At 37.9% G+C, this 18228-nt stretch overlaps 1 protein-coding gene across 1 annotated transcript in view; it reads left to right on the forward strand.

The window, feature by feature from the left end:
- SYCP2 (synaptonemal complex protein 2) overlaps positions 1-17997 on the forward strand; it is a gene marked incomplete at its 3' end in the record, with an annotated part of 87912 nt that extends 69915 nt beyond the window's left edge. Inside the window, exons 30-42 of the mRNA XM_079784689.1 lie at positions 506-543; positions 1235-1405; positions 4058-4263; positions 5124-5331; positions 12592-12682; positions 12951-13100; positions 13616-13743; positions 15716-15810; positions 15899-15998; positions 16335-16393; positions 16534-16612; positions 16722-16778; positions 17914-17997. Coding sequence (XP_079640815.1) covers positions 506-543; positions 1235-1405; positions 4058-4263; positions 5124-5331; positions 12592-12682; positions 12951-13100; positions 13616-13743; positions 15716-15810; positions 15899-15998; positions 16335-16393; positions 16534-16612; positions 16722-16778; positions 17914-17997 — 1466 coding nt within the window. The remainder of the gene's footprint in view (positions 1-505; positions 544-1234; positions 1406-4057; positions 4264-5123; positions 5332-12591; positions 12683-12950; positions 13101-13615; positions 13744-15715; positions 15811-15898; positions 15999-16334; positions 16394-16533; positions 16613-16721; positions 16779-17913) is intronic.
- Between the last annotated feature and the right edge of the window lie 231 nt (positions 17998-18228).

The raw sequence follows: 18228 nt of genomic DNA on the forward strand, positions 1-18228 counted from the left end.
ATGAGTTTAAAGATGTATTTTTATTTTCTGTGATTTCAACTTATATACAGAAATATTCTAATAAGATTTATTTATTTATTTATTTATTTATTTATTTATTTATTTATTAAATTGATTGGGGTGACATTGGTCAACATAAGTGAGGTTTCAGGTGTGGGTTTCTATGTTATAAAATCTGTATATGGTACCATGTGTCCACCACCCAAAGTCAAATCTTCTGTAACCTTGCATTATAACGCCCTTCTGCTCCCACCTGCTTCCCTCTGGCAACCACCATGCTGCTGTTTGTGTTCATGAGTTTCAGTTTTATATCCCACATATGAGTGAAATCATATGGTTCTTAGCTTTTTCTAACTGACTTATTCAACCTCACTGCCAATTAGGGAAATGCAAATCAAAACTACAATGAGATATCTTACACCTGTTCGAGTGGCCATTATCTAATAAGTTTTAATGCCAGTTTTTATCCATTTGACAATTTTAACCTTATTTTCTTAAATTGCAGGACCATCTTTGGAAAGAGAACAACCAAGATCTAAAATGGTAAAACTTGCAAGTTTGTGTTCAAACTACCTTTTCTTTGTCATCAAAAAAAAAAAAAAAAAAAATTCATGTGTCATCACATAATTTTATCCTTATCAGTCACTTATTTCTCATAATTGTGTCAGTCTTTGCACCCTTACTCCTACCTTCTGCCTTTTTAATCATGTTAGCCTGTTTTAGGTCTATTTTATTCTGTGGTGAAAGGTATTTTTGACATCTCTTTTTTTCTCTCTCTTTTATACTTAAATTAGGTAATATAAATCAGGCCTTTCAAACCTTTAATGACAGGGATAAAAAGGCAATAGAGAAGATATTTGGAATAGAAATATAAAATCCAGTCTTTTTAAAATATATAACTGGAAGTTTGTGCTTCTTAATCTTTATCCCCTTTGTCCTCCTCTCTCCCCTTTTGGCAGCTGTCAATTTGTTCTCTGTATCTATGAGTTGGTTTCTGTTTTGTTTTTGAGATTCCATATGTAATTGAAATCATACAGTACGTGATATTCTTTAGATTTTTATCACTAAGTATTATTCTGGTGTATTCCAGTCTTTTTTATAAAATTCTCTCTTCAGTCATTTAAAAAATATTAATCAGAAATCTCTTTTATTTCTAGAAATGTATTATAGCAAATAACTTGTGTTTCTTGTAACTCAAATATTGATATAATATTCAGGAATTTTTCTCCCAAAGACACCCAAGAAGAATATCACCAAAAAGGTAGATGAAACCATTCCAGATGGGAGAACCAGACTTCCACGAAGAGCAGCAAACACCAGAAAAAATTATAAAGATCTCTCAAATTCAGAATCAGAATGTGAACAAGAAGTTTCACACTCATTGAAAGAGAAATTGCTAGTAAAGGTAAATAGAAACAATTTAGATTAATAATTTCTAAAAGCCTTTAAAATACTAAATATAGAATTTTTTAAAAATGTCAAATGTATCTGTTCACTTCTTTTTAAGATTTAATCCTCTGTATGAGAAAACTTATATAATTCTAAAAATTGATCATTAGGCAATATAATGTTTGTAATAAGTTGGCATTAGTGTTACAAAACAGATGTTTGACTCTAGTAGAATTGTAACTTTAAGAATTTGTACTTCTCCTTGAATTAGAGAAGTACTTGATCTTTCCAAAATTATGCTTCAAGAAAGTACAGACTGATATTGATTGAAAGTAAAACTACTGGATCTGAGGTTCTTCTCATACACTATTCTATCTCTGAGCATCCCTGACTTCTTCCTTAAATCTCATAATGTCACAGACATCCCTACTCACTTGTGCTTGAAAGCTTATTAAAATGAAGTTTTAAAAAATGGTGTTTAGCCCTGGCCGGTTTGGCTCAGTGGATAGAGCATCGGCCTGACGACTGAAGGGTCCCGGGTTCGATTCCGGTCAAGGGCACATGCCCGGGTTGTGGGCTCTCGTCCCCAGTGGGGGGCATTCAGGAGGCAGCCGATCGATGGTTCTCTCTCATCATTGATGCTTCTGTCTCTTTCTCCCTCTCCCTTCCTCTCTGAAATCAATTAAAAAATATTTATTTTTAAATGTTGTTTATAATGTGCCAGGTACTATTTTAAGTGCGGATAGTCCTCAACTCACAATGGTTCAACTTATAATTTTTGACTTTACACTGGTGTGAAAGCAGTAGAAACCATTCTTCAGGTTTTAAATTTTTATCTTTCCCAGGCTAGCAATTTGTGGCCAGGGGCAGCAAGCTGCAGCTCCCAGTCAGGCACACCATTGCCAGGGTCAACAAACAACACTGTAGTGCAGTGTGTTGCCAGGGTTTTTTGGATATTGTGTTCTGAGCACACTTAAGGTAGATGAGACTAATGAAGTTCAGTAGTTAGATGTAGTAAGTGCATTTTTGACTACCATATTTTCACCTTATAGTGGGCTTGGGGACATACCCCACTGTAAATTGAGGAACATCTATATGTACTTTATAAATTTGACTTCTTAAAATCTCATAAGTACTATAGGTGACTAGTACTATTATTATTTTAATATGTATTTTTATTGTTGATAGTATTAGAGATGTCTCCCGTTCCCCCTCCCCCTTCCTCCTAGCCCCTACCCACCCCCCAAGTCTTCACTACCCTATGCTCGTGTCTATGGGCTATGCATATAACTATATAAGTTCTTTGATTTATCTCTTCTCATCCCCCCAACCCCACATCAAGGTATGTCAGTCTGTTCCATGCCTCCATGCCTCAGGTCCTATTTTGTTGGTCAATTCATTTTGTTCATTAGATTCCACAAATAAGTGAGATCATGGGATATCTGTCTTTCTCAGATTGGCTTGTTTCACTTAGCATAATATTCTCCAGGTTCATCCATGCTATATCAAAGGGTAAGAGATCCCTCTTTTTTACTGCTGCATAATATTCCATTGTGTAAATGTCCCACAGCTTTTTTATCCACTCATCTACTGATGGGCATTTGGGCTGTTTCCAAATCTTAGCTATTGTAAATAACGCTGCTATGAACATAGGGATGCATTTATTCTTCCTAGTTGGTGTTTCAGGATTTTTAAGATATATTCCCAGAAGTGGGATCTCTGAGTCAAATGGGAGTTCCATTTTTAATTTTTTTGAGAAAACTCCATACTGTTTCCATAATGGCTACACCAGTCTGCATTCCCACCAGCAGTGAACTAGTGTTCCCTGTACTAGTACTATTATTGACATCTCATTTTACAAATGAGAAAATTGAGGCACAGAGAGATGAAGGAATTTGCCCAAATCAGCACAGTTAGGAAGTGGTAAACAAATGGTTTGAACCTAAAAAGTATGGCACTATAGGTATGTGTCTCTGGCCATTACACTGATCTGATTTTAAATCATTAAACCTCTATATTCCTTTGTTTGTAACCTTCTTATCTCTTACCTGGAAGACACTAAGGACTTCGTAACTTATCTCCATAGTTTCTATCACTCTTACTTTAATTTACTATACATGTAGTCGGGTCAGTCTTCCCAGGCCACCTTCTCATCTTACCCTCTTCAAAGAAAAACTTTGAGTATCTATCTCCATGTAGTCAGACATTCAAAGGATCAAAATACCTTTCCAAGCTTATTTCCCCTCCTCTACAGTGTACCCCCAGGGCTGTGACAGTCAGAGTACCTGCAGCTTCCAAATGAGACCTGTACTTGTCTACTCTGTGTGCCAGCAGGCCTCCATCCCCTCAATACTCCTTCTCTCCCCACCCTCCTTTCCAGACTCCTAAGCCCTGGAACCCAGGAACTCTCTCTGCTTTCACTAAACTGAGTATAATCTCCTGAACTTTAGAGTATTTTATTGTTATCTCTTATGGTATTTATTATAGTGTATATATTATATTTCTGGTGAATTTCCCATATGTCTTTGAGTGTATTAGAGTCTTTCACTACTCGTGTTGCATCCCCTGCTATGCTCATATGTAGTAATATAAGACATTTAATAACTATTTCAATGTAATTTAAATTACTTGTATTATAGTATAATTTGAAAATTATCAATACATTTAGGAGGAGAATATCCATTCCAGAAGCAAAACCATGAAGCTGCCAAAGAAACAGCAGAATGCCTTCTCTGCGGAAACACACAAGGATATATCAAAAGAATGGGCAAGCTCATCTCTCCTAAAAAGTACTACTATAAGAGACAACAGCCTTGACTTATCTTCTGTGTCTTTACCTGGAAGTCCACCCTCTATAGAAGTAATGAGATGTCAGTATCTTCTTCTTCCTTTAGTTGAATAGTTAAAAGCCTTATTATAACTAATTATATGAAAATATAATTTGAAGACTAATTTTGAGAGGTGTATTAAGATTATAGGTAGTCAAAATTTTATTTTTAAACTAGTTAATGCTCAGAACTTGGTCTTTGCTAAGTATAAGTAGACTTGGGATCAATGTTACTATGACACTGAAGTTGTTCATATTTGCACTTTCTATACTTTCAGTTCCTTTAAAGGATGTTTTAAAGCATTTCTAAGTGTCTATAATTTCAGTTAAAATTCAAGACTTACATCAGTTAACATATACACTTCCTCTAAAGTGGCTATTTTGTTCTTTTCTGTAATATTTTCATAATGCTTGGGAATACTATCATCTCAGATAAGCACATATTCAAGAAGACAGATGCACACGCCCTGATTTGATCTGAAAACTGATAATTCACTTATATTAAGATTTATTGCAGCCATGAATTTCCTCATCTATATATGAAGGATTTAAACAAAATGATTTTCCAAGTCTTTCCAACCATAAAATTCTGTGACTTGTATATAATAGTCAGGTTGCTCATTATACTGCAGCTTATACTATCAATAATTTTGTTTGGAAATATTTTGAATATTCTTATGGTTACAATTACATTTAAAATGGACCCATTTAATGTTTTTCAAAGTCTTATATAATATTTTAAACATAATTTGGTCTTGATTTAGTGAAAGTTTATCCTTTTTAAATACAGCTAAGACTTGAGAATTTGATAAATTATATATTCTTAGAACTTAAATTAATCATGCTATTCTAAAGCAGACATCATTAAAACCTGCCATCTCTCTTTTGTTTGTGTCTTGTGCATAAATATAGGCACAGAAAAAATAACAGAAAGGGATTTTACTCAGGATCATGATTGTATAACAAAATCCATATCACCTAATACAAAAACTTCCTCACCTGAATCCTTCAACAGTAAATATGGAGTGGAAGGTCCAGTAAAGTCACTGAAAAACAATGAGAAAAATTTACTGTGTGCAAGAGAAAGTTCACCAATTCCACAATCATTCTCTTTGGTAAGATTATAGAATATTTTCCTTAATCAGATATATTTGAAGTGGGTAAATCATTTCCCTCTAATCAAATACACATTGCTTAAGCTTTTGTGTCTGGTCTGGGGGAGAAGAGGATCCTATTGATAAGTAAAATAGCCTCAATAAACCTAATAGACTGATTAGAGCTGCTGTTCAGGAGGAAAGTGGTGGTGTGAGAAGCACAGCATGCTGGCAAGAGTGCTGTGATAGAAATGCCTGTTTCCAAAGAGGCACTGCTTATTTGTCTATACATCAATACTACGTAATTTATTTTCTAGATTTGAATAGGCTTAGTCCTGCAACACTGACACTTGTTTCAGATTCTACCATAATTCAAAGTTTGTAACCTTTAGTTACTAAATCACAAGTTGACAAAGCAAATTGCCAAGAATTGCAGTTGAAAACAGTATGACTGGGGGAGAACCAAGATGGCAGCATAGGCAAATGCCTATACTTGCTGCATCTCACAACCACATCAAAATTACAACTAAAATACAGAACAATCATCATCCAGAACTGCCGGAAAGCTGACTGAATGGAAGTACTACAACTAGAGAAGGAAAGAAGGAAGCACACTGAGACTGGTAGGAAGTGTGGAGGTGTGGAAGGGGCTGGTCCGGCACCCACGTGCGCCACTTTTTTTTTAAATATATATTTTATTGATTTTTTACAGAGAGGAAGGGAGAGGGATAGAGAGTTAGAAACATTGATGAGAGAGAAACATTGATCAGCTGTCTCCTGCACACCTCCTACTGGGGATGTGCCCGCAACCACGGTACATGCCCTTGACTGGAATCAAACCTTGAACCTTTCAGTCCCCAGGCCGACGCTCTATCCACTGAGCCAAACCGGTTAGGGCTTGCGCCGCTTTTTTAATAGGGAGGGAAATCACCTCTGCGGAGGCCACCGGGAGGAGCAAGGGGTCCCAGACGCCCAGCCCAGGGTCCCGAGCTGTGAAAATAAGTCCCTACAGGCAGTAAGAACTATGAGCTATAAAAACCAGTGCAGATTGGAGCTGAGTGACACACAGGCTGCTGGAGGCCCAACTGCTCCTCCTAAAAGGCCAACACCACGAACTGAAATTACAAGCTCCCACTTCCTCTGAGCTCCAGTGCTGGGCGAGGCTCTGGGGGACCCAGACACATACGAGGGGAAACTGGACTGTCTGGACTGTCAGGAATTCGGGGGTGGCTTTCTTCCAGACGGAGGGGCTCACAGCAGTCATTGTTCCTGTTCAGGGATCTCCCCAGTTGCAGGATTGACTGGGAGCCATTTCTGTTTGCTCTGCCTTGGTCATTCCCTGAGACCCCATCCCACCCAAATTAAAACCCCATCCAAACTATGCGCAGCAGCTTTTGCATATGACTGCCCTGTCTTTTATCAGGCTAAAAGCCTGTCAAACAAGCTGCAGCTGGGTCAGAGAGCCCCAAACTTATCAAAAGGCCCAAGACCCGGCACCAGCACCAGCCTGCCTTGCTTCACAGCTGGGCTTCATCTGGGCACTTTCAAACCTGATACAATGAGAAGGAATCTGCAGATCTCTCTGTAGCTCCTGCTGGATGGCCCCAGGCAGTGGCTGACTTTGCACCTCCCTGGAGACCCAAGAGCCAGTATACCTAGTGGTCAGTGTGAGACCATACCAGATTACAACTCTATACATCCACAAGCAACACACTCAAGGGGCAGACTCAATGAGCACCAAAGCCCTACTGAAGCAAGTTCTGCTTCATAAGGGTGTCTCCTTCATAGCAGCTCTCCCACTGTAGTCTCAGCTGGTCCCTGCAGCCAATTGGACAGAGGTCAATTCCTCCCAGTGACACCAATAGCAATCAAGGCTCAACTGCAACAAGACTGTGCACACAGCCCACAAAGGGGTGCACCAAGAGTGTCCACCTCAGGTGATTGGGGAAGCTGAGCCACAGAGCCCTATAGGACACCTACTACACAAGGCCATTCTATCAACTCAAGGAGACTTAGCAGCTACCCAGTACATAGAAACAAACACAGGAAAGTAGCCAAAATGTGGAGTCAAAGAAACATGTCACAAATGAAAGAAATAGAAGAAAGCAAACTACTGGATATAGAGTTCAAAATCACAGATATAAGGTTACTCAAGAATCTTCTAGAAACCTCCAAGGGACTTAGTGAGACTTTCAAGGATCTTAGAATGCCAAAAAAAATGGAAAAGACCAGTCAGAAATTAAGCATACACTGACTGAAATAAAGAATAATATACAGGAATTCAACAGTAGACAAGAGGATCCCGAGAATCAAATCAATGAGTTGAAATATGAGGAAGCAAAAAACACCCAAACAAGAGAAAAAAGAATCCAAGAATATGAAGATAGTGTAAGGAGCCTCTGGGACAACTTCAAGCATACTAACATCCGAACTATGGAGTGCCAGAAGAAGAGAGAGAGCAAGATATTGAAAACCTATTTGAAGAAATAATGACAGAAAACTTCCCCTACTTGAAAGAAATAGACTTCCAAGTCCAGGAAGCACAGAGAAACCCAAATAAGAGAAACCCAAAGAGGACCACACCAAGACACATCAGAAGTAAAATGCCAAGGGCAAAAGACACAGAGAGAATCTTAAAAGGAGCAAGAAAAAAGCAGTTACCTACAAGGGTTTGCCCATATGACTGTCAGCTGATTTCTCTACAGAAACTATGCAGGCCAGAAGGGAGTGGTAAGAAATATTTAAAGTGATGAATAGCAAGAGCCTACAATCAAGATTACTCTACCCAGCAAAGCTATCATTTAGAATTGAAGGTCAGATAAAGAGCTTCACAGACAAAAAGCTAAAGGAGTTCATCACCACCAAACTAGTATTATATGAAATGCTGAAAGCTATTTTTTTAAGAAGAGAAAGAAGAAAAAGGTAAAGATAAGAAATATGAACAAAAAAGTGGCAACAAATACATATCTATCAACAATTAAATCTAAAAATAAATAAATAATCTGATGTACAGAATAAACTGGTGAGTGGAATAGAATCAGGGGCATGGAAATGGAACAGTTGACAATTCTCAGAGGGATGGGGCTGTGGGGGGAGGGGGCGGCGTACGGGAAGAGATGAGACAAAGATCTTATATGCATGTATGCATTACCTATGGACACAGATAATAGGGTGGCAAGGGCTTGGGGTGAGGTGGGGCCTGGGTAGAGGGGAGCTATGGCAGGAAAAAAGAGGGACATCTGTAATAATAATAAAGATTAAATTTTTATAAAGGGAAGGAAAACAGCATGACTATAGTATTTGCTTTAGAGTTTCATAAGGAACTTTAAAACTGGTAGGTAAATACTATGAATATTTAATATATTAAAAATTCCTTTTATGTGTTGTTATATGTACTATTTCTTTCTTTTTTTAAATTGATTTTAGAAAGGAAGGGCAAGAGAGATAGAAACATCAATGATTAGAGCGCATCATTGATTGGCTGCCTCCTGCACATCCCCCACACTGGGGATTGAGCCCGCATCCCAGGCGTGTGCCCCAACCAGAATCAAACCATGCATGGCTCCATTATTTGCTGCCTATGTAACATTTTACAAGTTGATGATTGCCTCTGCACCTCTGTTTTCTCATCTGTAAAATGGGGCTGTGAAAAATTAAATAGGCTGATTATGTAAGCATAATACCTAATACATTGTAAATATTCAAATATTTACATAGTAAATTCTCTTGATATGTACTAACCTCTGTATATAAAGTGGAATTAATGACAGTTCAGAACACCTATAGCCACGATCTACAACCTCTAATAAAAACAACCTTGAGTTTTACCACTTAAAACAGTGTTTTTATTCCTAGAATGTTTTAAGGTCCTTTTATTCTGTTTAACCAGTAGTTTTCACAGACCATATTTTTCAAACAGAATCTTATATGAAACCTCCAATGTGCCAAACAGATAAAAATGAATTATGCTGTTTTGAGCAGATAGGAGATCTAAACCTTAGCCTACTCAGCCTCTCTTCAGTAACCCCAAGGGACTTTTACAGGGCTCTCAATTTTTGCATACCATAATTTGAAAAACAGTTTCCAACTATACTATCATTCATGGTCCTTTGTCAGTATTACTCTATCAGCCTTACTTTCACGGAATCCTTTATCCTTTCGGTATCCTGTTCTTCAAATCTCAAAACCTAGGTAATCACCACCCACTTTCTTTGATGCTACTCTGTACTAGATGGAATTTAAGTTGTTACATATTTATTGGCTGGACATTTATATGAGACATTTTGTTTCCTACTTACTGTATACTCTTAATTAGGTATTGGAAATTTGCTCTATCAGTTAGTTGTACCAGCTTGCTTACTTTACCCTCACCAACACTGCCCATTTCTCTATAGTTTTCATTAACTGGCTGTTATCAAATGTTTCTGTTTTTGCCAACCTGATGCCTGTGAAATGTCTCTCACTTTAATTTGCATTTTCCTGATTAACATTAGCTAGTGTTTTCATATGTTTTTTGACCATTTTGTGAATTGCCTATTTTTTCCTAACTTTTAAATTGCATTGTTTGATTTTCCTTACAAATCTATAGGAGTTCTTAATATACTCTGGACATTAATTCTGTATTGGTTATATACAATGCAAACATTCTTTTTCCAGTATTTATCTTGCCTTTATATCCCCCACAACGTTGACAGTTCTACCAGAATTGCCTGCCTAGATTCTCTTGGATTTTGCATATAGCCAATCACAAACTGTTATTCCTGATAATTTTGCATTCTGTTCCACTCCTTATACTTTCTGGGGTTTTTTTGTTTGTTTGTTTGTTTGTTAAGGTGGCTATGATCTCTGGAGCAATGTTAAATAGATATTGTACTAGCAGGCATGCTTAGCCATAGTTTTTGGTAGATACTTGTTATAAAATTAATGTTCTAATTATCTAAGGATTTCTTTTTTAATTTTTAATAGATGTTGAATTTTAGCAGCAAATGAATTATTCCCTCAAAATTTAAATAGTTTTGGTTTAATAGTTTTGGCTTTAAATAAATTTTTTTGTTTCTATTATGTCTTACTCATCCATAGCCCAGGTATTAAAAATAATACTATTGTGAATAGAAAAAAATGTAAATTCTGTGGTACTTAAACAAGAAACATAAAATTACAATAGCTATTCAGATGTAAGCAATTATAGTTCAGAAAAAAAAACAGTTTATGGATATTGAACCTCTAAATATCAATGACAATCATATACAAACCAAAAGGGAGAGATATGTATGGTACTATGGCCATAAAGCTTTCCCTAAACTAAGGTGGTCTGATAAGAATCAATTATTGGCCTTTAATAATTATTGTAATATTTTAATATTTTCAACTATTATCTGTAAATCTCATGTTTAAAATATGTAGGATAATTGGGTCATAGAAAACTGAAATTTTTATTTTCCTTTTTTTAACAGAATACAATAATATATATATATATATATATATATATATATATATATATGTATGTATATATATATATATGTATGTATATGTATGTATGTGCATATATATATATCCTATCTAATTAAAAAGTAATATGCAAATTGACCATCACTCCAACACACAAGATGGCCATCCCATGTGGTCAAAGATGGCTGCCCCCATGTGGACACAAGATGGCCACCAAAAGATGGCTGGCAGGGGAGGGCAGTTGTGGGCAATCAGGACAGCAGGGGAGGGCAGTTGGGAGGGACCGGGCCAGCAGGGGAGGACAGTCAGGGGGGACCAGGCCTGCAGGGGAGGGCAGTTGGGGGGGACCAGGCCTTCAGGGGAGGGGAGTTGCGGGGGGGAACCAGGCCTGCAGGGGAGGGCAGTTAGAGGCAATCGGGCCGGCAGGGGAACAGTTAGGTGTTGATCAGGTTGGCACGGGAGTAGTTAGGGGGTGATCAGACTGGCAGGCAGAAGTGGTTAGGGGCAATCAGGCAGGCAGGTAGGTAGGCGAATGGTTGGGAGCTAGCAGTCTTGGATTGTGAGAGGGCAGTCAGACATCCCTCAAGTGGTCCCAGATTGGAGAGGGTGCAGGCTGGGCTGAGGGACACCCCCCCCCATGTACAAATTTTGTGCACCGGGCCTCTAGTGTGTGGGTGTGTGTGTGTATATTTACTTTCAGAGAGGAAGGGAGAGGGAGAGAGATAGAAACATCAATGATGAGAGAGAATCATTGATTGGCTGCTTCCTTCATGTCCCCTGCTGGGGATAGAGCCTGCAATCTGGGCATGTGCCCTTGACTGGAATTGAACCTGGGACCTTTCAGTTTGCAGACCCACTGAGCCGAACCGGTTAGGGCAAAAAGCTGAAATTTTTTAAATGAGAAGTAGGAAGGACTTATATATTTATAACTAGGACTTTCTGGCTTCATGATTATATAGGAATTTGGTTAATTTTTTTGCCACTAAAGAGTCCATCGCTCCATCAGCAAAAATATTTTAATAATCTGTAAAATACAGAAAGTTAAAACAGAATTTTAAAGCATGGAGGGGCAGGGATAGGACAGTCCCCCCCGACTGTCCTCCCCTGCTGGCCCGGTTCCTCCCAACTGCCCTCCCCTGCTGTCCTGATTGCCCACAACTGCCCTCCCCTGCCAGCCATCTTTTGGTGGCCATCTTGTGTCCACATGGAGGCAGCCATCTTTGACCACATGGGGTGGCCATCTTGTGTGTTGGAGTGATGGTCAATTTGCATATTACTTTTTTATTAGATAGGATATATATATATATATATATATATATATATATATATATATATATATATATACATACATACACACTAAATGGAGAAAGAACAGTAATCTAAGTAAAGGAAGGGAACTGGAAGTGGACACACACACTATCATGAAATTTGACTGGAAGAAAGAAACCTTTTTGTTGAAACAGTAAAACACAAGATTAGATGAAAAAGATGTCTTAAAGATATAGCTTGAACAAAGTTTAGAATTATTTCTATATTCACCCAGTTTCTGACTCAAATAAATTAAAACCCTAATAAGAAAGAATTGAAAAGCAGGAGCAGTCGCAAAAGCCAGCTCAAAATTATTACTATAGTTTAAGATTGAGGTTCACCTAGGAATTTAGATTAATGCATAATAGTGTCAAAGATGAAAAGACAGGGAGAGAAACAAAACAATCTGAAAAAAAAAGAATTTACAGCTTTTATAATCTCCTGGTTTTAGGGTTTTGAGAGATGGTCAAAGGTGAGTCCAAGAATACTTATGGTATTTTTTTCAATTTTTGATATATATTTTAGGAAAGTCATTCAGCATCTCTACTATCCATGTCTAGTGAAGAAGGAGAGAAAATAAGATGTGACATACCCTGTGACTCTGCTCATGTATCAGGTTTGAATTCACAGCCTTGCTTTTGTTTCTAAGTTAGTTACTGAAATGCTGTGAAATTTTATCTAAAGAAATTATATATTTTAAGTCATACTAAATTATTCGTTAGTTCATGTCAAAATGAAAACAAGGAACTAGATAGAATTTAATGCACAGTTGCCTAAAATGACATAAATATTTAATGAAACAAATGCTTTTTTTATAAAAGCAAGAACATATTAGGTATTTTAATCAAGATTATAGCACTATTAATTTTTTAACTGTTCTTAAGGCCCTACACACCATCTTAATCGCAAACGAATGTACATAGAAAACATTAATCCTGATGAAGTAGGATTGGAAGAGGAAGAGGAAGGGAGAGCAAACTTGCTTCCCCAAAAACTATCTAAAATGGAAAATGCAGATCATCACAGTCACAAAAGTAGGTAGATCAAATGTGTTTGTCAAAATGCAGCTATTTGGGAAGGTAGTGTCTTAGATCTTGAGTGACTCCATCTACAAAACAAATCCTTTGTAAAGACAACTTTGGTCAAGTCCAAGAAGGGTCATGTTTTGTCACAAGTGTACTGATGTGAATAGTGCAGTAACAGTCTTTTTTACTTGTAAATATCCCTCATCTTTCTATTACTGATTACCTCATACAAATTTTACTAGAGTGTGAACTTACTAAGAAAGTAGTGTGTTACTAAATACTGAGGAATATGGAAGTAGCTAAAACCATTAAAAATAATCTAAAAATGTTCTGTTTTAATGTTACCATTTCTGCTTTAAATACCCATGCCAAAATTTTTTTATAAGTCAACTTTTTAAATTAATAATATGTCTACCTTTTTTTACACATAGAACCTGAAAATAAGGTTTGTTCTCAGCTCATGACAAATAAGGCTAAATTTTTAAAGTGTATTTTAACTTTGGTTGCTTGTCTTCATTTTTTAGTGTCTGAAAGTACATCTTCATTATCAGCCAATGACTTTTCTATTCCTGGGAAGAGCTGGGGAACTGAAATTTCAGATGTAGACATGATGTGTGAGCAGTTCAATAGAGAATTTAAGAAGAAATATAATGTGAGTTATTTAAATTATACCCAGTAACATGATAATATACCCCACTTTCTACTAGACTATCCACTTTTTTTATCTTTTGGCATCAAAACACCCATTTGTGAATTCAACTGTCCTCATGTACTGGTGAAAATTGGAATGCTTCCTAGGTGAAAACCTTTTATCTCATGAGTGAATTTCTCTTCTAAAATTTGTGCATTATCCCTATTGTTTCTTTTTCTACAGATTCTTTCTCTTTGTCCTATTTTCCTTTTTAATTGGTTTAACATTTTGACTCTTCTGTGGTGTTTTGTTTTTTATCTCAGCAGTGACAGCTAGTGAGGGTACTAAAGGATGAGCAGCCTGTCAGAGAAATCCCATTTCACTTTGACCAGCTCTGTACTTATATATCTAGTAGAGGCCTGGTGCACAAAATTTGTGCATGGGGGGGGGTTGTCCCTCAGCCCAGCCTGTACCCTCTCCAATCGGGGACCCCTCGAGGGATGTCCAACTACCCTCTCCCAATCCAGGACTGCTGGCTCCCAACCGCTCACCTGCCTGCCTGCCTGATTGCCCCTAACCACTTCTGTCTGCCAGCCTGATCACCCCCTAACCACTCCCCTGCCAGCCTGATCGATGCCTAATTGCTCCCCTGCCGGCCTGATTGCTCCTAACTGCCCTCCTCTGCTGGCCTGGTCACCCCCAACTGCCCTCCCCTGAAGGCCTGCTCGCCCCTAACTGTCCTCCCCTGCAGGCCTGGTCCCCCCAACTGCCCTCCTCTGCCAGCCTGGTCGCCTCCAACTGCCCTCCCCTGCAGGCCTGGTAACCCCCAACTGCCCTCCCATGTAGGCCTGGTCCCCTTCAACTGCCTTCCCCTGCAGGCCAGGTCACCCCCAACTGCCCTCCCCTGCTGGCCTGGTCACCCCTAACTGCTCTCCCCTGCAGGCCTGGTTCCCCCCAACTGCCCTCCCCTGCAGACCTGGTTCCCCCAACTGCCCTCCCCTGCTGGCCTGGTCTCCCCTAACTGCTCTCCCCTACAGGCCTGGTCCCCCAACTGCCCTCACCTGTTGGCCTGGTTGTCCCCCAACTGTCCTTTTCTGCAGGCCTGGTCCCCCCCAACTGCCCTCGCCTGCAGGCCTGATCCCCCCCAACTACCCTCCCTAGCAGGCCTGGTTCCCCGCAGCTGCCCTCCTTTGCCAGCCTGGTCACCCCTAGCTGCCCTCCCCTGTAGGCCTGATCGCCCCCAACTGCCCTCCCCTGCACGCCTGTTCACCCCTAACTGCCCTCCCTTGCAGGCCTGATGCCCCGCAACTGCCCTCCCCTGCAGGCCTGATCTCCCACAGTTTCCCTCCCCTACTGGCCATCTTATGGTGGCCATCTTGTGTCCACATGGGGGTGGCCATCTTTGACTACATGGGGGCGGCCACCTTGTGTTTGGAGTGATGGTCAATTTGCATATTACCTCTTTATTACATAGGATCCTTAGTTATTGAGGCTCCAGTGTGGTCATGTTGATTTATCTGAGGTTGACCTAGACTAAATAGAGAAGCCCTGACTTATATATGGGATGGAGCAAAAGTAAGTTTACAGTTGTGAGCACTCAAAAAACAGTTTATTATCCTATGTACAACTGTAACCCTACTTTTGCCACACCCTGTACTATAAATCTGTGGCTAGATGTGAATATGTTTTTGTGAAAAATGGTAATAAATCTGACTCTGATTTTGAGGCTGTGTTCCTGAAGGGAATTGTAATCACTAGAATTTTTTAAAAATATTGTAGAGTGTGGTGTCCTTATGAAAATGAGTAGTTGCCAGTTCAGACCTTAGTCAAAGCCTTTCTGATGGAAGCAGACACTGCTCTGTCTGAGCTTACTCATTAACACTTCCAGCTCAATCACTGAGTTGTTAACTTTTCACTTTTCTAAGTTCTTAGTCATTTACATTTTGTGGAAGAGGCTTTGTTCTTTATTTTATTAAGAATAATTATTTTTCAGAGTCACCACAAGTTGATGGATAATTTTACTATGCAGTCTTGGAAAACAGCTCAACAGCATCTGAAAATAATGAACCATCATATTCAGGAATACAGGTATGTAATAAAATCTCTTCTGAACGCTGTATGTTCTGAGTGCTATAGTTTTTAAAAATAATCTTATTTTGTTTTTTTTCCTTAATAGGATAAAAAAACTTGATAAATTCCAGTTCAGCATCATAAAAGAGTTGGAGAATTTTGAAAAAGATTCACAGTCTTTAAAAGATTTGGAGAAGGAATTTGCGGTTTGTGTTTTAAGAATTTAGAAATAATTGTAAAACCTCATTTTTAAAGAGCTATACTCAGAAAAACCTCTAGTGTCCTGCTTTTAGAGCCACCATAAATATTTTTAGTCAGTTTCTTATAAACATACTTAAATTACAGACTTTAAATTAATGATGAGGGAGAAATCAAGAGAGATTTTACTTTCAATATTTTTTTCTAGAAAGAGTTATGACATCTGGAATGTTCTTAGCATGTAGCCAGCTTGTTTATTTAAATTAGAAATATAGTAAATTCTACTGTCAATTTTAAATATTTAATGCTATTAAAGCATAACTAGTTTTTGTATTAAAATTTAGGAGTTTGGAGAAAAGATGGTCCAGAAGTTCAGTGTCTATCAAAAAAGTGAACAAGAGAGGTTAGTATGACACGTTTTATTACTAGAATCTATAAAATTAGTTCATATTATTTATAATGTTTAATTTATATACTATACTATAGCGATTTAATTGACTTCCTGATAAATACCTTTGTACTTGTCATTATTTTACTTGTTAGGCTTCACCTTTTGAAAGCTTCCTTAGACAAAAATGTCTTCTATGGCACGGATCGAGAAGAAACTATTTGTACATCTGAGGTATCAATTTCATATTTTTTATGTAATTTCAGTATTGGTTAGTCTATCTTTGTGCTGTGAAAATTTTATAGTAAATTTCATGGGGAAAATACATATGTTGATTTTACAGATGTGTTTCATGAAAGAAAACATGAAAATTCTGCAAGACAAGCTTCTTAAGAAAATGGTAAATCAATTATCTAGCTTGGGTTTTTCAAATGGAATAAATATGCCTTTATTTCTTTTAACGGGAAATTATTTCGATGGTTTTCTTCTTTTTAGATTGAGAGGAGGCAGTTTTAGCTTAGTTGACTTTGGTTTTTAAATTAGAATAATGGGAATATTTATAGTAAAATAATAGAGGTGATTTAAAAGAGACCCTCCTGCCCTGCCAATGTGGCCCAGTGGTTGAGCATTGACCCATGAACTAGGAGGTCACAGTTTGATTTCCCTCAGGGCACTCGCCTGGGTTGGGGGCTCAATTCATCTCATCATTGATATTTTCTCTCTCCCACTCCCTTCCTCTCAAATCAATAAAAAATATCTTTTATAAATAAATAAATAAATAAATAAATAAATAAATAAATAAATAATAAATAGAGACCCTCCTAAAGGAAAAAAAAGACTATCAGTTTGCCACTTGAACATTTCTCTAGAAGAATGAGTCTAAGCCCTGTGCAGAGTAATAGAACTCTGCCTTCTCAAGGAGAAGGGGTGTCAGGAAACCACCCCAAAATTATTGTCCACTTGGACAATGAGACTTTGTTTACATAGATTTGGGAATAAAATTAAGTGACTTCTTACAGGTCTAGTAGACCAGTGCTGGTTCTGGGGGGAAAGTACAGTTGTGTGGGGTCTAAAGGCACTGCTCCAAGTGAATGTGTCCGGTTTTTTCTCAAAGAGAGTAGCCATGATTTTGTATACTTTGGTACTAATCCTTTTATATAGGACATACTAGTAATAATGTATTTAATAAGTTTTAATAGAAGCTCAACATGCTGAAATAGTTGAAGATCAGGATGTTGAGCTTGAAGCAGACAAGCTAACTAACTAGATTGATCCTTTTTGAAATTGTTTCCTAGCCTATACTTAATTTACTTTCTTTCTTTAAATATTAAATATAAATTTCATTGATTTGGGATTGAAAACACTGAAAGTCTTCTCTCAATTGGTGATCAGTGATGATCACCGAGTGCTGTAGATATCTAGGACTAGATGCTGGGGGAGCAGATAGAATGAGTACATTCATTATAGCTTTATGGAAAGGGTTGTTTTAAAATGAATCCCTAATAATAGCATAATTTTCTTTTTCTTGGCTATAGCAAGAAGAGGAGCTTCTTAATGTACGCAAAGGACTGCTGTCATTATTCATGGCTTGTGAAACAAATGCTAATGTGGAGATCTAGCTGTTACCAAGTTCTATCCAATTCCTTTTTGTATATAACTGAGGAAATACCAAATACATGGAAAAAATACATGCACCCCAGGAAAGAGTGCCTTTGACTCTGAATTCAAGGAAATATCTTATGTATGAGAAAACAAGCATTATGACTCCAAACCCCCAAACTTGTCTGTACAATACCACTCTTTTTTTTTTTTTTTGCTTCTTTTGTAGTAATATTAGCATTAGGCAGATA

The sequence above is a fragment of the Cnephaeus nilssonii genome (genome assembly GCF_951640355.1).
Source record: "Cnephaeus nilssonii genome assembly, chromosome: 11".
NCBI classification, from domain to species: Eukaryota; Metazoa; Chordata; class Mammalia; order Chiroptera; family Vespertilionidae; genus Cnephaeus; species Cnephaeus nilssonii.